The sequence below is a fragment of the Pagrus major genome, chromosome 15 (assembly GCF_040436345.1).
Source record: "Pagrus major chromosome 15, Pma_NU_1.0".
Taxonomy (NCBI): domain Eukaryota; kingdom Metazoa; phylum Chordata; class Actinopteri; order Spariformes; family Sparidae; genus Pagrus; species Pagrus major.
This window is the reverse complement of record NC_133229.1, coordinates 5,771,694-5,797,389: the sequence shown is the minus strand read 5'-3', so window position 1 is coordinate 5,797,389 and position 25,696 is coordinate 5,771,694. Positions and strand designations below refer to the sequence as shown.

At 41.1% G+C, this 25,696-nt stretch overlaps 2 protein-coding genes across 3 annotated transcripts in view; both read left to right on the top strand.

Moving 5' to 3' along the window:
* The first annotated feature begins 950 nt into the window (after positions 1–950).
* anxa11a (annexin A11a) lies at positions 951–10,049 on the top strand. 2 transcript variants are annotated; one of them, XM_073481691.1, is made up of 15 exons: positions 951–1,035; positions 2,804–3,091; positions 4,313–4,395; positions 5,197–5,451; positions 5,613–5,700; positions 5,961–6,055; positions 6,386–6,499; positions 6,696–6,786; positions 7,242–7,321; positions 7,420–7,476; positions 7,564–7,657; positions 7,762–7,857; positions 8,922–8,980; positions 9,080–9,202; positions 9,334–10,049. In XM_073481691.1, exons 2-15 carry the CDS (start codon positions 2,806–2,808, stop codon positions 9,391–9,393), a joined length of 1,581 nt encoding a protein of 526 aa, XP_073337792.1. In that variant the 5' UTR covers positions 951–1,035; positions 2,804–2,805; the 3' UTR covers positions 9,394–10,049. The 2 variants fall into 2 exon arrangements, with proteins under 2 accessions (XP_073337792.1, XP_073337794.1); XM_073481693.1 differs by having other exon boundaries at positions 5,050–5,451; positions 9,334–10,047.
* A 4,239-nt stretch (positions 10,050–14,288) lies between these two features.
* Positions 14,289–25,696, top strand: part of dlg5a (discs, large homolog 5a (Drosophila)) — a 41,002-nt gene continuing 29,594 nt past the window's right edge. The window contains exon 1 of the mRNA XM_073481821.1: positions 14,289–14,971. Coding sequence (XP_073337922.1) covers positions 14,668–14,971 — 304 coding nt within the window. The 5' untranslated portion in view covers positions 14,289–14,667. The remainder of the gene's footprint in view (positions 14,972–25,696) is intronic.

The window sequence follows — 25,696 nt, the reverse complement described above, 5'->3', positions numbered from 1 at the left end:
TACGCGCCGGCCAATGATTAATGTCCACTCCTGGTTTGAAAGGTTTTATTGAGAACGAAACACTGGTAAAGACTTAAGCTTAAACGTGCGGTAAACGAAAATGTGCTCTCCCAGGTCAGCCCCTCTCTCCAACACCGAAATCCAGGTGACAGGTGAAATTAAATAGGTTAATCAAGGGGTCCCCTCCCACATCACGTCACCACACCAAAATAAGTGAGAATAAACAAAAAACAAATCTAACGCAAATGTATGGCTCCTACACTTTGACAAAAGCACACTCACACTCACACAGTTTGATTCTAGTCTCAAAATCTGTTTTTTTTTCGTTTACAGACCCATTATAATAATATTTTAACTGTCATTTTATGGAATATTAAATAAATAAATACATACATATTCTTATGAAATAGAAGTAAAAGTTGGCCTTTGAAAAAAGTCCTTTTTAGAATTAGAAACATATTTATTTATTGAACTATACTGACTCATTTATACATTTCTGTTTAAGTTTTTTATTTATTTATCTAATAATGAGGGGAAAAGGCAGTCAATAGTATGAGTACTATAACATTTAATGATTTATTCTCGTCAAATAATATACAACACTTCTTAGTATATGTAATTAATTTACTTTATAATGTAATCAGACTTTGTGAATGTGTGTGTGTCAGTAAACGCAACATTAACACATTAGTTTCACTTCAGATCTTGATAGGCTCACCTGGGCAGGGTGCAGTCTGGTTAACATACCTGTCAGATGAAATACCTATTGTGACATATTTGGCGACGTCACACTTTCCAGCAGTTTGTCATTAACGTACGGTCCCTGTGCGCGTTTGTCTCGGAGTCAGTAGGTATGTTGAAGTCTGCTGTCACATGATAAGAGGAGGCTGTATGTCACTGACCTCAGACCAGTCAGACCGATGGGTGGGTTCCCTACATGGAAACTATGAGTCCCACCCACAACACTTAATACAGTCAATACAGCGACTTGTCAAAGAAGCACGGCTTCCAGGAAGAGACTGAAAACAGACTAAAGTAAGTGTTAAAATCAAACAACTACTCAAACATGTTAGCTAGAATAATGAACGATATGTTCGTGAAACGGTAGAAGTTACACTTGGATAAATTGCGACTATTTTTAGAGTCTTGCTGTTCTCGACGGAGCAGTCAGCCTGCCGACGTCAATGCGGATTTACCAGTGCGTTTAGCAGGGCTGTAAAATACTCGTTTAGCCTCGTTTTGCTGCTTGAATTTAGCTCGTTTATGTACGGTTAGCTAGCGAGCTAAGTTCCGGGAGAAAGGCAGAGACAGTTTGGTTGACTGAGCTGATAATGCAACATTATGTAAAGTGAATGGGATTAGGAGGCAACGCTAATTTAAGTAGTTTTCTTAAGGAGACTTGTACAGGCCTGAAGCAGCCGTGTACAGGATTAGCAAGCCCACTGTCCAAAACGAAAACTATTGCCCGTGTTATAAACTAGCTAAATGTCTGTTTTCTGATTACTTACATAATCTGCTGAGCATATCATGCAGTTTGGCTGCAATTTTTATAAGTTTTAAAGCGAGGGAGCTGACACACCTAGCGTCCTGAAACAACATGGAGCCAGGAGGAAATTCACATACAGATTAGCTAATAGCAACTGTAACTGTCTTGCAACACATTGGGAGGTTGTAATTCCATCCTATTGATTATTACAAGACGAGATCTTTGACCCTGAAATAATAAATGTCTTTGTTAGCCCCCCCCCCAATTCCCTTAGCAAATATGAATGTGCAAAGGTGTTAGGTTTTGCAGCTGTGCATTGTGGTTTGACAGGTCACAGGTTTCTCACAGTTTGATGTGTGAGAGCAATTATATGAGATCTGTTTCAACCTGAAGTATAAGAACCCTGAAGTAGACAAACCACATTTGTTCTGACCGTTAGAGAAGTATCACACAATGTCTCGTTGTTCAACATCTACTGCAGGACTTGAGGAGGAAGTGTATGAGAGGTTAAACTTAATTACTTTAGTCTGACCTGTGACTGGATGACTTTTGCCTACAAAAATCTGAAAGTAGGGTGGAAAGTCATGGCTTCACAGGGTAGCCATCTTGCCCTGTGGGCTTATTCAAACACAGCAGCATCTATAAAATGCAAAGCAGAGAAGACCGTTCCACTCAAGTCCACTGAAGTCAGTTTTACCATGGAACAAGAGGGCCTGACGGAAACACAGGCTTTTCATACTAAGCAAAACCATAATGAAAGTTTCCTCACTACCCCACCACTCGGCTAAAAATGTCTTTGATCCAACTGCCCGGGAATGAAAAGTTTGCCCTTCATTAGCTCGCAGTGACAGTGTGACACTCATTGCTGCATTCAAAAGCAAAGACTGTGAACAGATGGTGCATTTAAAGCACTACACTAAGTCAATGAACCTGACCTGTGAAGCAGACTAGGATTGTATCCAGTAAAACCAATAACTATATAACTATTGTAGGTGAGATCTGCATTTTTCAATGCAGACATACAATATAAATGCACCAGTTCTGTCAATTCAATTCAAATTGTTTGTGTCAGTAGAGAATTCTGCCCAGTGGGAAGGCTGAATAGGGACAGGTTTACTACTGTTTCCAGGTCCCTTGTTGCTATGTCAATGCATTCAATGGGCCTTAAGGGTGCCATTAAGAGTGCAGTGTTCTTTCATTTCATTGTCTCCACCAGAAATTAATTTTTAAGTTGCCACACAAGATGATTCTTCACATTTTCAGTCATAGTTCTTGTCTGGCAGCCTATTGATTGACGGCCCTGTTTTATTTTTAAAGCCATGAGCTACCCTGGATACCCCCAGCAGGGAGGCGGATACCCTCCACAGCCTGGTGCTTACCCACCTCAGCCTGGTTACCCTCCCCAGGCTGGAGGCTACACTCAGCAGCCAAGCGGCTACCCTCCTCAACCTGGTGGCTATCCTCCCCAGGCTGGTGGATATCCACCCCAGGCTGGTGGATATCCTCCGCAGGCTGGAGGCTATCCACCACAAGCAGGAGGCTATCCACCACAAGCAGGAGGCTATCCACCGCAGGCTGGAGGCTACCCACAGGCACCACCAACAGGTAAGCCATCGCACCACACTGTTAATGGAATAGTTTCTCACTTTCGGAAAGGTGCTTATTTGCTCACTTGCAGAAAGTTAGATGAGAAGATTGATACCGCTCTAACGTCTGTATGGTGAATATGAAGCTACCATCAGCAGCCAGTTTCCTCAGCTTAGCATGAAGACTGAAGGCAGGGGGAAACAAGTAGCCTGGCTCTGTGAGAAACTTAAAAAATCTGCCTACCAGCAACCCCTGTACAGCTCATTAATGAATGCATTATATCTTTGTTGGTGTAAAAATGACACATTGTGGTTTTTCAAGGGGTTATGTGCTGAACTCTTTCTTGGACGGGTGCACTGACCTCCTGGAGTCCTGTCACCATTGACGCACTTCAGGGTTTTTTTTGTTTGGAAAAACAAATAAGATGTATCATGCCAATCAGTTCACCTTTGAAGTGCTGGTAGGCAGATTTTGCTGCCTTTTAGACCGAGCCAGGCAAGCTGTTTCCCTGTTTCCAGCCTTTATGCTAAGCCAAGCTAACAAGCTGTTGGTTTTAGCTGTCACAGTTATGATGCAGATGTGAGAATGATATCTGTCCTTCCATCAAACTCTCAGTGAGCTAGAAAAATGTCACAAGTTAACTTTTGTTCTGAATTGCCGCTATATGAATAAAACTGAAAGTGGTGGAAAAAAGTTAGTCTGGTGATCGGGTGTACACCAAGGTGCAAGAACACTATAAAGCGAATTCAGAGCAATAACCTGTTGTAGTACCTTATTGAGTTGTTATGGTATGACATTAGTTAAAAATGGCTACTTTCTCATCTAGCACACACAGTGACAAGATCATCCCATAAGATGATTCATATGTGAGTTGAAGTAAAACAGTGTGCCAAGGTCAAGGTATTCTGCTGCCTAGTTTAGAAAGAGTGAGTCACAAATGTCGTGTTTGTAGGCAACATGGATCATGAGACTTATAGTCAAGAGTGGAATTTCTTTCCCTCAAAAACAAACAAACCTCTGCTGTTGCTAAGAGATGTAGGTCCCACAGTCCATCTTTCTCATAGTACTCCCTTTCTCTGTCCAGCACTCTTTCACCTCCACGTTAACTAGTTGGAAAGTGAGAAAAAGCAAGAAGGGTCATTCCTGTCTCTGACTAAAATTCTCAATTCTGTCAGATATTTAGTAGCACAGTACATCCTCAACATTTCTGAACAGCTTTATCTTTGTTGTCTGCTGCAGGCAGCTGGGGAGGTGGCCCTACTGGTGGATATCCCTCCATTGGTCTCGACAACATGTCCAACCCTGGATACAACGCTGGCATGGTAAGTTTAGCCTAGTATCCCCATTACCTACACCCAAAAAAATCTTAATAAAAATGTAATGAAACATCATCAGATTAATGCGTTGAATATTCCAGTTATAATGAATTACGTAGCCATTCACGGACTATCACATCCTGTACCTTTACGGTAAGACTTTTCCAAAGTCTGCATCCTAAAACCCTCAGCGTCGCCATTTTCTTTGTCAGCTTCTCCTTCTAGATCTCTTGCATGAAAAAAACAGTCACATACTTCATTCTTGTCCATGCTTCTTCAATCTGACGCAACTTTTTTACCCCCTTTACTTTCCTGAGTCAATGTCTTGTCTATGTTGTATTCTCATTTGTGTTGTCAGATATATACATTTCCATCTTTTAATATAGCATGGCCACACTTTATTTGGATACATGTTTATTGTAACTAGAAAATGTTTAAAAAATCCGGGACATTAACTTCAGCTGCTCCTCTGAAGTTATTTCCAGAATTGGGGAAATAACTTGGGAACATTTTTCAGCTTTGATCAATGCCATAAATAAATCTAATCCAAAAAAAAAAATCTAATCCAAAAAAGGTGTGACTAGCTATCTTTCCTTTGCATTAAATTATCTTCAAGCATCTGTGCACATACTATGAAATGCCAATCTTTTCAAATCACAGGCCAGTCAGCTCGCTGCAGGCATGGGGGTTTTTACTCCAAACCCATCCATGTTCGCCCAAGCCCCTGGGGGGTACCCAACTGCCCCTCAACCTGTTGGGTATGGTACCCCCTTCGCTAACCAACAGTCATATGGCCTGTACCCACAGCCCGGAGGGACCATGCCACAACCCCAAGGCCCAGGGATGGGCTACCCTGGCCAGCCAATGCCTGGATACCCCCGTGCACCATCACCCAACCCTCAAATGGCTGGTTTTGGAGCAGCGCCATCACCCAACCAACCCATGGCTGGTGGTTATGGAGGAGGACCAGCACCCATGCCAGGATACCCAAAAGTCCCTTCACCTAATCCATCCATGCCAGCTTACGGAGGAGGAGCCATGCCAGTAGCTCCAGCAATCAATGTAATATAATACTTTACTATACTGTAATACTTTTTGACCCTATTGGTAAAAATGATGAAATATCTGTCTTCTTATTATTCCTCTCTGTTGTGATATGTTAAATACACACCCACTTCAACAACACTTGCTGTGTTACTTAAATTGCTGCATTGTTTTGTCAGAGAGGATTCAGGGGAACAATCAGGGACTTTCCTGGAGCTGACCCACTCAGAGATGTGGAGGTCCTGAGAAAGGCCATGAAGGGCTTTGGTGAGTGCTATTGACAGAGCCTTAGAGCAGTCTTCTACTCATTATTTTGTCGTTCTTATTTATTTCTGAGCTGTAATGATTCACTGGATGTTGTCCATATGAGACGTTGTGTAGCATATCTTTAATTTTCTTCAGATTATAGCTTTTGTATTTAGAAAGATATTTGTAAGTATAAATGGAATGTCTTGGATTGAAAGTGCAGACATGTTTCTTTAGCTGTGATATGTGTCTCATTAAACATTGTGGGCTTGTCTGTGCAGGAACTGATGAGCAAGCTATCATCGACTTACTGGGGAGCCGCTCCAACAGGCAGCGTGTACCTCTGCTCCGATCCTACAAAACTTCCTATGGGAAGGTAACGATCCTGTTCATACTTATTATTTAGTTTATACCTTGTGAATGTGATACCTGATTCAATTTTCCATCAGGGGAGTATCTACATAAAAAAATATTGTTTACAGAACAAACACTCAATATAGAATCCTATGTGGCTCAGTGTGCATTACCTCGCAGTGTCTAATAATGACAAGCAGAGAACAGGTGTTAGTTCTGCCAGTAAAATGGAGAGGGGATTGGATGTCCTCAGAGCTCATTATAGCTGTGTCGCAGAGCCTCTTGCAGAAAGTTTTTCACAGCAGCAGTTAATGATGGTTTTGAGTTATTCCAAGCATGTTTCCATTTTCAGGATCTGATTAAGGACCTGCATTCAGAACTGTCTGGAGACTTCAGGAAGCTTGTCATGGCCACTTTGAAGACCCCTGCTGAGTTTGATGCCTATGAGCTCAACAGTGCCATAAAGGTAAACACTGATTTATAGTCCTGGTTATTATGCTTCTTATTATGAAAAGTGTTCTTAGATTAAAAAAAGCACGTTACATTATTGTAAAGAATTGCATTAGTTCTAGGTTTGAATGAAGGTTCACTAAACACAGATAAACAGGAAAAAGGCCAGAGGATGAAGTTGTCAGGTTGTCTTTTGTTCTTCTTCCTAACAGGGCGCCGGAACCGATGAAGCCTGTCTGATAGAGATCCTGTCTTCTCGTTCCAACGCTGAAATCAAGGAGATTAACCGTATTTACAAACAAGGTGAGAGGCCTCAGGGCAGCTAATGCTGCTTTCCCCCTACTGTTCTGTTCTCCTCTATCACGCAGCAACACAACAGTGTGGAAATGGTTTTATTTAGTAGATAAGCTTAGAGTATGTGGATTTGGATGCCACCATAATGTAAATTCAGATGTTATGGCTAGGTATCTGATACACATAGAGTCATTTAATTATAGCGTAAGAAATTTAAATCAAGGTTTTCTAACTGCAACTACAGAAAGGCTTTTAATTAAGTCTTCTTATCGACAGTATCCTAATTTCCTTTTACCCAGTAAATTGGGTTGTAAAAACAAAATATTCAGATCATTACAAACTTCAATAAAAAAAAAAAAAATTGATTATCAGCCTTCAAAATATCTCTATTGCTTGTACCCATGTATTAGTGTGTGGTCTGTTTTTGTTTGTTTGTTTATACAATTATTTTTATTCCATTTCAGATTACAAGAAAACACTGGAGAATGAAATTAGTGGGGATACCTCAGGCCACTTCCGCAGGCTCCTGATCGCTCTCGCCCAGGTACAGATATGATACACTTGAATTATCTGTATACCTCACTTCTCTTGGCAACTGTTTTTTCAGATTGAATTTTGAATATGCTTTTCTGTATTTTGTAGGGTAATCGTGACGAACGAGAAGCTGTTGACATCTCTCTGGCTAAACAAGATGCTCAGGTACAGCCTGCTTCATTCTTTAACTGTTTTGTTAATTACTTGACCTAAAGATATGTTGATAAGTATATGTTGCTTTTCTCCATATAGGCCCTGTATTCTGCAGGAGAGAACAAGCTGGGGACAGATGAGTCCAAGTTTAATGCTATTTTGTGTGCCAGGAGCAAACCCCATCTCAGAACAGGTATTATTTATGTTTTCAAACATATGGTTCACCAATTAAATATATCAAGATCAGCTAGCTGTTGTTACAATACTGAGGGTGTGTGTGTGTATGTGTGTGTGTAGTGTTTCTTGAGTACCAGAAAATGTGTGGCAGAGACATCGAGAAGAGCATCAGCAGGGAGATGTCAGGAGATCTGGAGAGTGGCATGTTGGCAGTGGGTAAGAATACGCAGACGCACATATTCAAGTCTATTCTTAGAAGGGCCACGCCCATTTATTGTGTGAGTCGGAGTCTTCTCCACATAATTAGTTTATTACAAGTGTGGAGGCTTTTTCCACAGTACATGTGTGATGTAACATTTAACCATCAAACATTTTCCACAGTCATTTTATTACATAAAGCATTACAGCTATCTTAGTACACTGTGGAAAGTAGACAGTGCTGGAGGAAGGAGTGCTGTTAATTGCTTAATCTTTGTTTTTTCCTTTATTGCCAACATTTCTCAGAGTTATGGTACAGTAAACTGTTTCAAGATGTTTAATTTGAAAACTTCCATTGATCTGCACCTCCGGTCAGATCGTTTTCATTGTGAAGTGGTGTGCACTGCAGTGTTGGATGTTTGCCATCGTTGTGTTTCATTTCACTTGTTTTGACAATGCTTTGTTTCTGATTTCATTGACATTTTTTAAATTTTTAAAGCTGCATTAATCAATATTTGGCCACTAGGGGGCAGAAAATGCCAATAACACAGCCCTGAGTTAATATCACCTTTTTATAAAATTGTTATGACCAACAAATAAGTTACCATGCTTAAAGCAAAACAGCCGCCTGCTTCTGGCAATGTGGTTGTTAGTTGTTGTGTTGATGAAAATACTAAAACTCAACCAGATGGTTAATGTACTGGCCTCCAACAAGCTTAAAAGCTCAGTAGAGCAGCAGATAGTCATTGTAAGTGATGAGTCTATCTGCACTGGCAGGGCAGTCCACATTATAGTTTCACTACATACATTTGATGAAATATTAATGAATGCAGCTTTAATTTTGCTTGTTCCCATCCTGTTATATTCCTTTGGTGTGTGCAAAACTTTTCAGATGGCACATGAATAAAATATTGTTGTCTTAGTTTCACTCCGTCTCACCTTGCAGTGATAAATATTAGAATGTGTTCTCTGCAATGTGTTGATTAGTAATTTAGTGATTGTATTTAAATCAAATGCAAGAAGGACATAAAGTATAAATTAATGTTTACATTGTGATGTAATGAGTATTTTCTCTGTTTCAGTGAAGTGTATTAAGAACACACCTGCCTACTTTGCTGAGAGACTTTACAAGGCCATGAAGGTGAGTCTTGTTGGATAGTCATTTTCTATACATTACTACTGTATATAAGTGTAGCATAATATTTAATTTTTATGTCAACCTGTGTGTGCATGTGTTCAGGGAGCTGGGACCAAAGACAAAACCCTGATCCGGATTATGGTCTCCCGTTCTGAGGTTGACATGCTGGATATCCGTCAGGAATATGTCAAAAACTACGGCAAGTCGCTGTACACACACATCTCTGTAAGTATCCTCATTGTCATATACTATAATCAATACAAATAACACTATAGCCACATTTTAAGCAACAAGTACACATGATTTTGTGAGACAAAGGTCTAAATTTGTTTACGCATTTTTTTTTTAATTTACAGGGAGACACATCAGGAGACTACAAGAAACTCCTGTTGAAGTTCTGTGGGGGCAGTGACTAAAAAGGAAACGGTGTCCACTACATTATAGAAATATATATTTTCTATAAATATCAGATTAATGCCAAATATATATGCACTATACACAAACTGCAAACCTGCATGCCATGCCAGTGCTCTCAATGCAATGTTTACATACTTTAAAGAACATCACTATCGTTACATATTGTCTTTCTTTTCTAAACTGTATGCTGTATGCACACAAAGTTTTATATTTTTTTCACCTGTGATATCTTTGCTGGATATTACATTTGAACATATATGGCCATATGATAGATTTGCAAGAGATTACATATGAATTTTTAGAGCTATATATTTTTAAGACATTGTATTTCAATTGTGCTAATATGATCAGATATCTAATATCTGACACGTTTATCGGCTAATTTCCTAATCTTCAGCAATGCTGAATAAAGTATGACATAGAATACATAGCAGCTAAGTACCAAAGTTGTCTTGTTAATGTTTGCAATTGTATCATCTATCCTATATGTTGTCTACACTTGACTTCTTCATCATTTTTGTGCTGTTTTTGCAGCAGACGCTTTAATTTCTATATTGCATATCTTTCATTGTAACATGTAAAACTCAAGAATTGCATTTCATAAGTTGTTGTTTTATCTTCATGAGAGTCAGAAAATAAACATTGAGAACCCACACTGGAAGTATGTGACAGTATTCATATGTAAAATACATTAAAATAATTCCAGAAGACACATGTAAAACAGGCCTTATTTAGATAAAGATGTCCCTCTAAAATTCAAAGTAATATCTTGTGATATCTCTTTAGTGGTTCACAAGTAAATGAATCCCTGTGTGCAATACAAATCAGGTGGCATATTACATAAGGTCTTCCAAAATTGTCATGACCTTCTCATGACTGCTCTGATGCTGTTAGCACTTGGTAGTAGACTTAGTTTGCCAGTAGAGGGCAGTGTTTTCATTGAACCCTAACATCCACATCAAAACTGAATTTCAACAAGCAGACCTACCCACAGCTGTGAAGAATATGGATCAGTATATGATGGCATTAGATCAATAACCATGGTCACAATTCAGTTTAAATCTATACTGGCAACATGAAAAACAAGTGTCTTCATTCTCCAATGCTGAACATGTAGGAAGTCTCAGTCAGTGCAAAAAACCAATAGGTAAATCCATAGCATTTTACTCGGTACAGATACATAATTCCTGTTTGCTTGAGCAGAGCAAGGTCAGCGTGCGTGGCTGCACATGGAGCTCTCTATGCCTTATTACGTCCTGTTGGCTACACTTAAAATGCTGTTGAACACACTTGACTGTAGAGACATGGCTCTGCGCTCCACTGGCCACAATAATGTGTGTGAGCTAACTGCACTATGATCAATAACTCTGTGAAAGGGGTTGGATGGTGGTGGAGGGGGGGGATCCCATGGAATTAATGGCATCCATAAAGCTGCCTTGGCCACATTAAACAAGTCTAGCATGTCTGCAGTGCTGTCAGGGAGGGGGACCCCTTGGGTAATTTTTGATCACATCATGTTAAAATTGACCAGAAATGACATAATAGGCTTGAGGGCCTTAGATAGATGTTGAGATTACAATAACTTGAATTTTAATGAAGATTAAATGTGATTAGATTGGTTCTGAGAAGATAATTTAAACATCCTTCCATGAGTTTTATAAGGTTATTTCAAAGTGTTTCTGCCAACATTGTAGTTTTGATATCATTATGATCAAAAACCTGCCATCTGTTGCAGGCATCCAGCTGAAGGCTGTGTAATTCACTGTTAATTAAAAGTCAGCGATTGCCTAATTTAATGACTATTATAACTCCTAATCATTTGGGAATCCTCTCCCAGTGCCTTGAGGTTTGAAGTATTGTGGGGAGATGATAGTTTTACATTAAAAGTGTCAGTATGATGATGAGGGACACCGGCAGTGTATTCTCATCGAACATGTTGTCACTTTCTCCTCCTTGAATTGTTCATTTAATACCTTGGGAACATTATCATTGTCATGCATTCTCTCAGGGATGGAGATTAAATAGATGCGCCACTGCTGAGAATGAATTATGCACAGATGGAGTAAATAAAACATGCCAAATGTGAGTGGATCATAAAGTTATTGTTTTTCCACCCTTAGCACGGACAGCATTCCATTAACTAGATCTCTATTCAGACTGACAACAAAATAAAAAATCCACTATTTGTCCAGGATAAATGATGGATATGCTTGCTGACAGTCTCTTCAATAATAGATAAAGCCATTATCTTCCCTGATCTGGGTTGTCTGATAAACAAATCTGTTTAATAATATTTTAGTAAATAATCAGACAGCTAGAAGCACCACCCCTGTAGTCTAAATAATAAACTCGTTCATACCCCCAAGATAAAAGCAATCAGGCTGTCTTTTCTATTCAAAACGTGTGTCCTCAGAAGAAGGGTACAGACACAGCCGTCCAATCTGTGTCAGCTGTGGGGACTCGCTTCCCTTTGATATGAATGAATTGTAATTAATTTTTCATCTAAAGGGGATAGCACATGGTTGCACAAGCTATGGAGCCAGCATGGGAGGCAAACAGAGAGAGAGGGAGTGAGTTGTAGATGTCACAATGAGATTCAGTGCATGCATGAATAAGGTCACGGTTTGAGAGGTATGCCTGCAGACGCCTGCCCCTGTGCCAACAGTCTTTATTCAGCTGTGGACTGGAAGCGGAGTGCATCCGTCATCATCATATTGTATTTTCACGAATCCTATCCAAATACACATTTCATTTGTCGCCCTAACATACTGCCTGTGTGTTCACATATGGCTCACTGCCCTCTTCTATCTTATCTAACACACAGATGCGGTACACACTGAGATTGGTTGCAGTGCATCTTGGAAATAGAAACGTGGAGCATAGGCCTGTGGCTACAACTACAGTATTATGCAACGACTGAATAAAATGGTTATATTTTCATCACTGCATTACGCATTTTTCCTTAAATAGAATACTTAATTTAGTCAGAGAGGATGACTACTGATTAGGGTTCTGCTGATTTTATGTGGTGAGAATTATTTTTATGGCAAATTCATCCTATGTACTGTACAATGAGTGACATCACACTGAGGAAATTACACAAAAATAAACAACAGATAACCACAGATGGATGACGTATTCAAAATTAAATGTAATAATATTGCTATATAAAAATAATAGCGCTCATATTGCATGAAAATGGCTCCTGTGATTTGTTACAACCTAGCTCAGAAGATCACAACAACAAGGGAGACCACACAAAGGCAAAGATTTAAAGAATATTTCATTTAATCAAATGAGACCAAATGTAAAGCAAAAAGGAAAACTGAATGAATGCAAAACACAACCAAACTAAAACCCTGCTTGTTGACAGTAGAGGAGACAGAGAGGGTGATATCCAGCCCTCTTATATCAGAAACAACAATCAGAAGTTAATTCAGGTGTGGCTCATTCTCCAGCTGCTCTGCCTCTTAACAGGAACAGGTAAAAACATAAGTAACCACAAACAGAGTGGGAGGGGTCATCACAGAGTGTTATACTATTATGTATTGAAATGGATAGGTATTTATGTTACATTACATTTGTAATTAGCATCGTGCTGTTGTGGTTGGTTGCAGTTTAGCTATTTTTTAAAATGATTTTATATACTGCTAGGTAGTTCAATCTGTCAAATCATTATAATCTGTCATATGTTAGTTGATCTCTATATACTTTCACACAGTTCACGGGAAAGATAGAAATAGATATATAGCTAAAAACAAGGACTGCAAAAGCTGAACAAAGAAAAGTAAAAATGAACATAGTTATTATGTACATAAAACAGGTGAAAAATATGTGTATATATACAAACACAAGTCAAGTGTTTCTGTTAATTGCAAAAAATACTAACTAATGCAAAGAAATAAATATTAAATGGATATACATGAAGTGGGTGGTTATGTACAGTAAATACAGTAATGCAAAGTATATACAACCTGCAGGATTTATACTGACAATGATGGATGATATGTACAAGCTGGACATGATTGATTTTCATAACTTAATAGATTAAATAAACAAACTCCTCAAAGGACAAAGCAATGTCATACTGCTTTACTTTGTTTATATCTGCGGGAGGCTTCTAAGCAGCCACCTTTCTAGCTTCAAACACTGTTCTGGGGACCCTATTTACCCCTGAGGACAGGCGGTTTATTCACTAATGGAAAGATATTAATCAAATCAATGTTTCTGAGTTTTTATTATTACCTTATTTTGCAAATATTACTTATCTGAGTTTAAGTATCTTCTCGAAAAACTAAATATTGCACCTTTAAGATGTAAATACATCATTTAGATTCTGTAGGAAGGTGATTGTTTTAGTGTTACAGGGTCATTGACTCTGACTGATGAAACTGTTCATTATAGTGATGGCCTGTGAGAATAAACTGTTGTGTTTGGAATTAAAAATAAAAACAGTGCAGTAAATAAAGTCTAGAATATACCACTTTAAAATCTAGTGGAGAAAGGGCTCAAATAAAGTACAACTATCTCAAAATGTCATGACCAGAGTAAATGTGCAGACAACACAACATGCATGTTGTTGCTAGATGTTTGCTTTACTCTAAGCATGAGGTCACTGTTCACCCAGCTTTACCACTACGTCCATGTTTTTAAATACATCTCCAGATTTTCATGCACATTCTCTCCATTCTCATTTTTTCCGCCTGGGATTTTCGACGTACTACGGGCTGATGTTTACGCCCATTGAAGAAACGGGCGTGTTTTCATCAAACCCCGCCCATTTTCTCCTTATACGGTCACTGAACGGACCGTTGATTGACAGCGGGCAGCAGCTGCTGAGTTGCTCAGACATGGCGGAGGATACAGTGTAACTGAGGCTCAGCGGCGGAGTTACGTGAGTTTTCCCAGCAGTTGAGTCGTCAAAGGGCGCATTACATGATACAGAACCAGAGGACGATGTGTTGGGCTGAGGCGTACTGCGAGGGGAAGACAAAAACGAGCCGAACTGCCACACACGAGTAAGATGGAAAAATGTATCGCTGTTTAGTGCAGTCAACAGCCTTGGGCAACAAATATGGCTTCTTGTGCCTTTTTCAATATGCTATAAAAATTGATCTCGCGTGCAAGCTAATGCCGTGGTGGCTCCGGCTAACTTCTGCAAGCCGCGATAAGTTGAGTTCGATAGTCGCTCGGTACTTTTGATCGGTGAGGATATTACATCCACTTGGCCGTCTGGGTTAGCTGGGGAAGCTACGGAACTACAGCGGATAGCAATGGAGCCAAAGCACAAAGAGTTGCTCGACCAGTGCCACCAGAACTTATTGGAGTCCATAACAGATGCGGACCGAGTCATCGAGCTGCTCATAGTTTCTGGTACCCTGAGTCAACTCGATAGGTTCGAGCTGGACCAGAACTGCTCGTCCAGCGCCGAGAAAGTAGACCACCTTTTGAAGATGCTGATGAACAAGGAGAGCGACCATTTCCTCGACCTGTGTGTGGCCCTGGAGAAGGCATACCCTGACCTGTACGCTGCCCTGTTCGGCAACAACGGCGGGGGACCTGTGGACCACTCCACCGGTAAGAGCTGCTCGCAAACAGGCTTTCACGTGAAGGTAGAAACGAGTGGAGCAGGCGGGCAGCCGCTGCATGACCCGTGCTGTTAGTACAGTCTGGGTGGTCTGGCGCAAGAGCACCGTGTGTGGATAGCTACACAGCAGCAGGGCATGGAGCTGGATTTATTATCACCCCACATCTGTATGAAATGATAATAAAGGTTCATGTGAAGGTTGCAAGAGCAGGCGACTGTTCCTCACAACGTGGCTGCACATTTGCAATCAGGACTCACTGTTCTGATTGCAACGTTATGCTTTGTTTAGATGTATAAAACATAATGCACTGGCCTGTGTCTTTAAACTGAATATTCACCATGCCCTGCAGATCTCATGCACAGCTTGTGCTTAATTCAGCCAAGGACTATTCTGTCATCCTCTCTCCCATTCACTGTTGCATGTGTGATGGTTTCTACTAAATGTAGTCTTGATATTTGTGCAAGAAGAACAAGATCAATTCACCCATATCCAGCACCAACTCCAATTTGTTCTCAGTGGCATGATATGCTTATGGTACATTAGGTAGCCTGATTTGTTTCCATGACAACGGGTGTACCGGTGACATGTTGGTCCATATCGACCTGAACGTGGGTGTGTGCGTGCAGCCTACCCATGCATGCTCACCGACCTCAAGCGTGATCAGGCCACCTTCCCATGTGTGGAGAGATAACCACACAACAGCAGCAGACTGGAGCAGATTTTCCTCCAGCTGTGCATTAATGCTACATTTTTAATTACACACATTTGATTTGCACTTGTGTCCTCACAGCAACCGCCTCCACTTCAGCGGGTTTCGGTTTGCTGTTGCTGCTGCGCCGAGACAAAGGGCAACCAAGTGTAAAAGCCTTGTCTAGTTTTGCCTGTTTTGCTTTGTCTGAATGACTGAAGCCGGTGGCTTACTCACAACCAGCGTCATGCCCTCAGGGCCTGAATGCTGGATGAGCCTTGAGATCCAAAAGTGGGGAGGAGATGCAGGGCAGTGCTTCTCGTTGACATATCCCACATGTAAAACAACCGTGAGGGATATCTTGCAGATCATTTTGACACAGCTCAAGCTTTAGTTTAAACACACGTCTGAGTCCTTTTTTAAATACACCATGTGATCCGTAGTTTACAGCTGCCAAGTTGTCTCCGTGTACTACTATCAAGCAGACTGCAGCAGGTAATGCTGAGCTGGTGTCTTGCTGCTCCGCTGACTGGATCGCTAATGCCTCCTTAAGCTTTATTACTTCCTTGTATTGAGTGTTTCTGCTGCAGAATATCACTGATCCTGAGATGGTCTGAAACACAGTTGTTTACCTGTAAGCAGCTGCAAAATTGCTCTTCTGTTAGCCCCTTGACTATGGCTGGACTTGACAATGTGGATTACGGCTTTTCTACACACACCTTTTTATAGAGTGTAGCACCGGGGCCTTAGAGTTGACCTGTCCCTGTGCTAGGAGAGAGTGAGTACCAGTTGTGAGTCTGGCTAGTCAGCCTGTGGTTATTCAACAGAGGATTAGGCCTTGCTCTCCTCTCTCTGGCGTAAACTCTCTCTGCGAGACACGCTTTATCGTGCCTCCACAGTCCCCTGCATGAGCCGCCACGCTCTTGGCTCCTTCTGTTTCAACTCAAGTGTTGTTTTTAATGTGCTTCTTATTATCTTTAGTGTAGTGATTCGGGCTGATGCGATTACAGCGTTTTAACCACACTTGTGAGAGACCAAAGACAAGCCACTCACACAGAGTACCTCCAGGCAAAAGAGGCTGGTAGGAACAGCACATAGGGATGAAATCTTGAGAACCCCCATGCGTCTGTGAACAGGGTGTGTGAAGAGAGAGGGTGTGTGATGAGTCCCGCTGATAGCAACCTGCACTCAAGTCAACCTCCTCGCGTTCCGCCTGCCTCGCTCTTGTTCTCAGATGCGCATCGTTTGCCAGCCGAGCCTCCGTGCACGCACACTTATGAAATCATCCAAACTCCAAAGTAACATCCTCTCCCCACCCCAGAGGAAAAGCATACAGATGCACACAGAAATGCTCAGTTGTTTAAAGCCCGGGCTCGCTAAATTATTAGTGTTTTGCTGGCAAACTCTGACACATTTACTGTAGAGAACATGCAAACAAATCATTCATTATTTAGCCTGTTTTGTGAACCAGCATGCTCGGGGACTGTGGCTCCCTCTTTTTTTTTTTTGAACAAATTCTCTAACTCTGATTAAACTGCCGAGCGGAGCGTTCACTCAGAATGCCGGGGATGAAGTTTTGTTGCAGAGCGAGAGCACATTTCTGTGCTCTCAAACAGAATTGAATTCATTTCATAAATCCAGGCGGCGGCTGCAATCAAGCTGATTACATGCCTGGGGTTGTGTGCTCATCTCCTCCATGCGCTACATAGACAATATTCTACCTGGAGGAATAGAGCTGTAGAAGAGATGTACCTGCACACACACCCCCCATCCGGGGCTCCTTTCAGATTCAAGGGACCGTTACAGTGATTTAAGCTCACTCTGAGAGAAGGCCAACACAATTCACCCTGACAGGATGCAACGTCCACACTCTTCTTCTTCTGCTGTCTGTTCAACTTCATTTTTCTCATCTACTTGGTTTCTTGTTTTGCTTTATTGTCTTTTTGCTCTGACCCACCATCCATCCCTTTTTAACTGTTTTGTCGTTCTTTCTCTTTTCGCCGACTCATTCTGTTTCTTTCCCCCTCCGCCGAGTGGTTTAGTTTCTCGACACACTTAAATGGAGGGACACGCCAGAGAGACAGAGGAGGGTGATAGAAAGAGGGGAGCAAGAGAGAGGGAGACAACAGGCCTTTTGTTGAGAAGTTGAGCAGGCCCAAAGTGCCCAGTCAGCAGCTTGCTCTGTGTACAGCAGCCTAGGACATAGGCCTGTGTGTGTGTGTGTGTGTGTGTGTGTGTGTGTGTGTGTGTGTGTGTGTGTGTGTGTGTGTGTGGAGGAGGGGGGGGGGGGGGGTCTCTCTCCTCTCCTCTCTGTCAACCAGTTTCTGTCCCACTCCATAAACCACAGTGGACAGACAGAATGAGTTACGACCCTGACGCTCTTGTCACGACCGCTGCTCTTAAATATCTCCCATGGGCTGGACTTGGCCTCACTTTCTCTCTCTCCCTCTCTCTGTCTGTCAGTGTCACTCACTCAGTGACGCACACCGTCACCTCATCGGCCCATTCTCTCTTTCCCCTCAACACCCTTGGTACCTCATCCTGACTTCATTCTCTTCTCAGTGTGTAGAGGAAGCCATCAATTCATCTGCTGTTAACCGATGTCTCCGCTTAGGTGTGATTGATGACATTTGAGTAGACTGTGTTTTATGAGTTGTTGGTGTGAGTTTTATTACATTGCAGCATCTCTATACAACTGGCCATGCCCGCTGCAGTAGCAACAGGCCAATATAATAATAATAATAATAATAATAATAAAATAATAAACCTGAAAATGGGCATAATGTGTCTCCTTAAAATATTTTTGGATCCAAGACTTTCGTGTCCTGGATGTACAAAATGGGTAATTTAAAGACGATGATCCAAAAAAATTGAAAGAAGAATCTAGATGAATCAATAATTAAATCATGGGTCGTGGCCTTAGTTTAGTTGTAATGCAGTGTTAATGGTATAGGGTTTACTGTCAGTAATGCTGCTCAATAAATCCAATCCAGGCCTGAGATGCTGCAGGCAGATGTGAGGTTGACTGCAGGACTTGACCGGGACATTGCTGGTGTTATTGGTCCAGTTGAATTGTGTTGCTTCTTTCTAGTGTAAAAACTGTATATTTTTTCACTTTAGCATTAATATCTGATGGCAGGTTTCTCTACGCTCTGAGTGTGTGTGAACCACTGCCAGGAGGCTGTACTGCGCAACAGGACTTCATTACCATTTTACACATGTTCCTCCACATCCTAATTACCCCACAAGGTAGAGGAAATGCCAGCATCTAAATGTTTACCAGGGCTATGAAGTCATGGAAATAAACAGCTTCTCCCCTCCTCACCATTACCCCCACTCCTACTTTCTTTCTTTTGTTGTTGTATTATGCTTTGTTCTTGTTTCTTCTCTGTCTATCCCTCCTCTCCTCTGCTCTCCTCCCATCATGACATCATAGCTTTCTCTCCCTCTCTCTACTTCCCTCGTCTTACCATCTGTTTGTTTCTCAACTTCTATATCTGTCCTGCTAACACCTGCAGTCAATTGTCCTTCAGTCTTTGGCACCAGAGCCCAGATCAAATTTGTCCTCTGTAATCACCAGCAAATGACTGTGACTGTGATGGTGATGGCCATGATTACTGCATTTGGTACCTCCTCTTTTATTACCTCCACCAAGGAGATTTTGTTTTCGCCCTTGTCAGTTTGTTGGTTGGTTTGTGAGCAGGATTACACAAAAACTACTGAACAGATTGACACGAAACTTGGATGAAAGATGGGTCTTGGCCTAGAATAGACCCTCACTTTGTTTTGTATCCTGTATTTTTTTATTTTTTATTTAAGGCGTATTTAAGTGGCTGGTGTCTATGAGTGATCACTACAAGGGACTGTTGGGCCTTGGCAGAGGTATGTGCTCTCCAGAGTGCCATTCTAGTTTACAGATGGGCCACATGACAAGAGAAGATTCTGGCTAACTATTTTGGGATTAGATTTAGAGCTGCAACGATTAGTTGATTCATTGACAGAAAAGATAGGCCAGGTATTTTGGTAATTGTTTTAATTGTTCTTGTTTGATAAGTTAATGAATTAATAGTTAATTGATTTGCTGCTTGTATTTGTAATTTATGACGGCATTGGTAAATGTAAAGTATTTGGCTTTTTGGACTGCAAGTTGAAAAAAGAAAGCAATTTGTAGTTGACTGGGAAATTGTGATGAGTATTTTTCAATACATTTAATAGACTAAACAATCAATCTATTAATCTTGACAGTAAAGATGAGCAGATAATGAAAATAATTGTAAGTTGCAGCCCTAGTTACATTTCATGCACCTTTCAACAAACAAGCAAGGATAGGAATGCTCAGAAGTATGATCAGCTCACATATATTGTTATATCAGTGGCATGACTGGGAACCAAATCCCAAATGAGAACTTTTGGATGATTGGTTTTTGTCTGCTACAGTTCGTAGGTTGTTTTGGAGCATTAGGATGACTCACTTGTCAGAAATATGACGCCTCCTATACCTAATTAAAAAGGTACAATTATTTAGTTGCATAAAAGAGCTAGAATCACTCAGATGTGTCACCAAGCTTACATTAATGTGGGATATCTGGGACTGCAGTGTGGCTTATAATTGCTGTATACAGTAGAAAAGACCTACCTGTCATATCCGCAGTGTTCACGGTCTCACTTATGATTATGTAGACTTTTCTTCTACACTGGCGTCCTTTTCTCTCGGTGACCTTTTAAAAAAGTATAGTGCTGTTTAATCACTGAATTATCTCAACACCCTATGAAAATGCTTTTGTGGATCAACGCAGTCTCCTCTGTGATTAAACATGAAAGGAATGTCACAAAGATTGCCCAAATTCCAATAGTGGGTTTACTCCACACAGACGGGCTTTTTGGCAGCGTTTTGGCTTTTATTTGTACGAGCTACGGTATGTAGCAGTGGAGCATTTGGAGGACGTGTTGCAGACATCTTTAACCTTTTTGTTTTTGACCCAACCCTTGGCACAGGCAAGCTGTTCAAAAAGAAATTATGTCTCATTTATGCTGAGCTAGCATTCTTTGCAGAGAGAAAGCCCATTATGGCATGCTGATAATCGGCTGGGCTGGATTGCACTCAGGGGCTTTTTTTGGACTTTGGTGCTGCTCAGCAGTTCTGGCAGGATCTTTATGGTCTTCCTCTATGCATCCCCTTCATGTCCAAGATTGTTTGCACAAATCCAAAATGACTAAAGGACTACAACAGTATCACAGATCTTATTTTGAGACATGCCACAGGGCCGACTTGGACCTATGAGTGAACAGAGTGGGTGGGTTTGACCATAGGCCTCGATGAACATGGAGCTGTGAGTCAGGCGATGTGCGTGCGGTGGAGTAATCAGGCCTCATGGACTCATCATGTTAGATGTCTTCATGTTTATGCTTAGTGTAGACTCCTTAAATCAGATGATCAATCCCTGAGCCCGGCAGCAGGGCTTTCACTGGCACACTGCCCAGACTCTTGGCCGGTGGTGTCATTGGCTGCACAGAAGTTGGGCCCACTACATGGCTTACTGGAAGTCCCAGAGTGGAGGGAAAGGACTGGACAGGGGAATTTATGTTGTGTTTCTGTGCAGATTTGCTGATTAAGTCACCACAGTTTCTGTTGACTGGTCTTGGTTTTGTGCTGAGGTGTTGGAGATGGTACAGGTGTGTGAGAAGGAATGTCAAATCTTCCTCTCCATTTCATTGATCCTAGTGAAGCGTCCCAACTAAAATAAGGACGCTCAAATATGCTGGATCAGAATGGCAATGATGTCTGCCTTATTCAGCCATACAGGAACAGTGCTGTGTAAGTACTGTTTCTCTGTCACTGTTGCTATATTGTAACTGTAAAACAGGCATATATTGTATGTTTTACTTCATTTATTTCACAGATATAATTATTTTCACATACAAACATGTGATTAGTTTATAAAATATGATGCATTCTTACTGAGGTCAGGGCATCCCTGCGGTCCTACACTACTTCATTATAATGCTGTTATGTCACACATTTAACCTTTATCAAAAAATTGCAGCCTCCATGATTTGGATACTGCTCTTGACCATATTGTGATTTTGATAATAATTCAAGTCATTTTGCAGCCCTAAAGTAAAGTATGAGAATTCTTCTTCCTTCTCTACAATTTAGGAAGACGAGGCCAGATGACTAAAAAGGCTACTTTGATCATAAAGTCCATCTTACTGCCACCTCTCCACTCTCACCTCTCCAGTATCAGTGAATATCCTTAGTTCAGGTATTACAGCCATTATTGACACAGAGTAGGTATGCTGTGTACATCTCTAACTCAAACTACATCCTCCATACTGTGAACACAACCACCGGCAGGATTTAGAGGCCTGGGATGTCAGAGTAAAAGAGATGCTTTCTGCTCTCTGGCGTACTGCTGACACATCCCTCAGCTTCACTTAAGCACACTGTAAAATGAGTGGGTAGTTTTCAACCGTATTATTAGTGTTGCTATTATTTGCGCTTCTGTAGTTTTAATGGTTGTGAAGCTGAGGACACAAAAGGAGAAAGACCACAAAGACTATTTAGGCTCGCCTCTTGGTGCATGACTTCTTTTTTTTTTTTAATCACTGTTGCTCACTGACAGTGAGAAGAGCTGACAGCGGCTAATAAAGAATAGCACACAGTATTATTTTTGGAATGCTAATGCTGCTCTTTTACCAAGTGGCCCTGAAAATTGTGTCTCTTGTGTTCACGGGAACAGATCAGACACCTCGGCTGCGTGGAATCCATAGTTTCAAGGCTTGTCAACGTGTTCTGATAAAAGGAAAGTTTGAAGCAGCAGCAGAGTCCAATTGCGATCATAATCGTATGTGTTTAATGTTTTGGGAGACGCACTCATTGTCAGATAAGAGAATTTTTCCGGATCTGATGAATAATTTAGTCTCACCCGACGGTGGAAGCCAGACTTCGCATCTCTCTTTGATAAGGCTCTCCTCCACCAGCCCCCCAACCTCAGGATCTTCTTCTTCTTTTTCCACCATGCTGTAGGATTTACTATTCCTCTCATCCAGCTTCACCATGGCAACGCGTGTCATCTTGCTTTATGTGCTGGAGAACATAATCTGGTTGTCTGAAGCAACTGTTGGTTGCTGAGCACATCGCTTGATTGGGAGGGAAAGCGGAAGGGAGAGTTGGGGGAGGTGGATCCCCTTAGGTAGAGGGAGCACTCCCCTGACCTATTTAGATCACAGCGACGGGCCTTTGTTACAGTCGCCTCAGGTTCTCCACTGAATATTTCTCACCTTTTAGAGTGCATCCCTTGACGGAAGTCGGTAGCAGATGCTTGCTTCATATTATCATATCTAATAGCTCTTGATGAGATCCGCTATGATGTGTCCATCTGTTAGAAATATGTCTGCAACCAACGATTATTTTCTTTCAATTAATAATTAGTTATATTCACAATTAATCAATCGTTGAGTCTATAAAATGTCAAAAAACAGTGACTAATGCCAAAGAGACATCTTCAGAGTGCTTCTTTTGAGTTCAAAATAAAGACTCCTAATTTACCAGAATTAATAACAAAGATAAGCATCAATTCCTTACATTTAGGAAGCTACAACAAGCAACTGTTTGACTTTCTTTGCGTAATTACTGAAACAAATAGATGATCAAAATAGTCTCATCTGTTATTGGTATTATTGTTGCAGCTCGAGTCAGAATTGAATCTGAATGTTGGATATGATTTGTCAGGTCTGCTCAGTTTTTTTTTTTTTTTTTTTTGGCAGTGACTGGTGCATTCTCCCGTTGTAGATCATCAGATCTATGCTACCCTAATAGATGCATGCTTTATTGACACAGTGAACCTGTTTACAAATGATCAGCCTCACTGGCTATGGCTGGTGCTAATTGCTATTGATGATTAAAAGCCTGTTGGAAAAGGCTAATGCCATTGACCAATCGACCGCCAGATATAGCGGCCTTGTATCTGACATGCAGTCCATGCTGCGTTTGTTGCTGCGCTTACGGGGTCAACTAATCAGCCTATGACACTGATCTAAATATGGGAATTTGTGGTGCACGTACTTGTCCTTGCAGCCAAATCAGATTGCGAGATGCCAAGGATTGTCCCAGAACTGCCTCTTTCGTGGGAGTTAGAGCTGTGTTTTTTCTTTTTTTTTTTATGCGAGTGTCCTCAGTGGCAGAGATTACTGGGATTTTAATTCATTTGAGTGTTTCTGTTTCCAAATCAAGGGATGGAACGTTAAAGAAGCTACATGTTCCAGCTTTTTCTGGCTTTTACAGACTCTGTGCAGTAGTTTAAAATAGGCTTATTAATCCTGCAGCTGAGATGGCATAATACCTCTCAGTGTCTTTAACTAAGACACCCGTCAGTCACACAAGGTTCAAGAAGTCATTCGTTGCTTTTCAGTGCAGCCATGCAAATGAGCAGGAGCCTTTTGTAAAGCGGTGAGTTGATTGTAGAGGACTAATGCTGTGCAGCCCCTGAGTGGTTCTCATCATGTCTGATGGAACAATATGAAATCAAAGCTGCGTGCTCGGAGCACTTCGCAGGGTAAAAGTGTTAAGCATCAGGGAATGTCAGAACAGATTAAAAGCCTTTCCGCCCTTCTCCTCATTCTCACTGTCTCTCCTCTTACTTTTCTCCCTCTTTGTCTCTCAAACACACTCCCTCCTTATCTCTTTTGCGACTTAGTTAGGCTATCTCCTTTCATCTGTCCTCCTCTGCTCCATGCCTTCGCCTCTTTTCCCCTCTTGCCCCTCTCTCCTCTCCTCTGTCTGCGGGGCCTAAGATGGAGTGGCTCAGTCGCACAGAGCTCATAGTTAATTAGGCTTGGCCTTGTCACACATTGAGGGCTGTAGCCTAAACCCAGTGGGGAGGCAAGGACAGAGATGGAGATCTAGAACAGTTGGTGTCAATCTATTGCCTGCTGCTGACAAAGTCAGCTACCATTCCTCTGCTCTCTTAAACCCTGTACACAGCAAGGCCTCTGTCCATGTGTTTAGTGTGCATTTATCACATTACATTAGTATTATCTGTGCCTCAGGGGGCTGTTTCATGCAGGTTCAAATTAGTCTATTTATCAGTGTGTACATCATTTATTGACTTCCCATCATTTATTAGGAGCTGAAATAATTGGATGAATAATCAGCCTCCAATAGAAAAAAATTTATTCTGCACACGTTTTATTATTGATTATTCTTTTGCTATATTTCAAGTAAAAAAGCAAAACATACTGTGTTTCCAGCTTCTCCCATGTGAGAATTTGCTGTGTAAAGATTTGGATTGCCCCGTCTCCACAGAACCCATCTATTCCCATCTATTCCATATTCAGTGGTTCATTCTCTGTTATTGTTGTTGACATGTAAACATTGTCAATTTCAACCATTTCTCTTGATATTATTCCTCTTGAGTTCTTATCCTATAAGTTAACTGTCCATTATCATAGATTTCATTCACAATGTTCAGCCATTAAATTTACATCGGTGGTTCAGCCTCGTAGCATCTCTTCATAATGGCCTTTTAGTAAGTTGACTTTTAGCAAATATCTGTCTTTTCTTAATCTGGCAATATGTACGAATTTAAGTTGAAGACAGAATTAACTAACATTATCAGTGGAATGTGTATGAATACCAGTTTAACTCTGGTGATATGCTGCACCCTCTTTGTTTTGAGTATGAATTTGACAGGTGGCTAATTCTGACATTGCACCTTCTTAACACAATATCTACTGTAATATTATCAAAGTACAGTACTATACATGACCTGGATGTGTCATCACCCATAATTTTGACAGTCTGTCGAATATTTCTCCAAAACTGTACAATTTCAGGGTAAAGCCTAAATACATGGGAATGCTCTAAATGTATTGCCCCGCGTTGACATAGACAGAAGTATTTACTCTTAATTGTGGGTATGATAACGACGTCGTAGACTGTTATGTTCTCCAGAGATGCAACTATTGATCTTCTGAAATGTTCACACCTTGTTCTTTTTCCCCATTTCCTTGATATCATGTAGATAT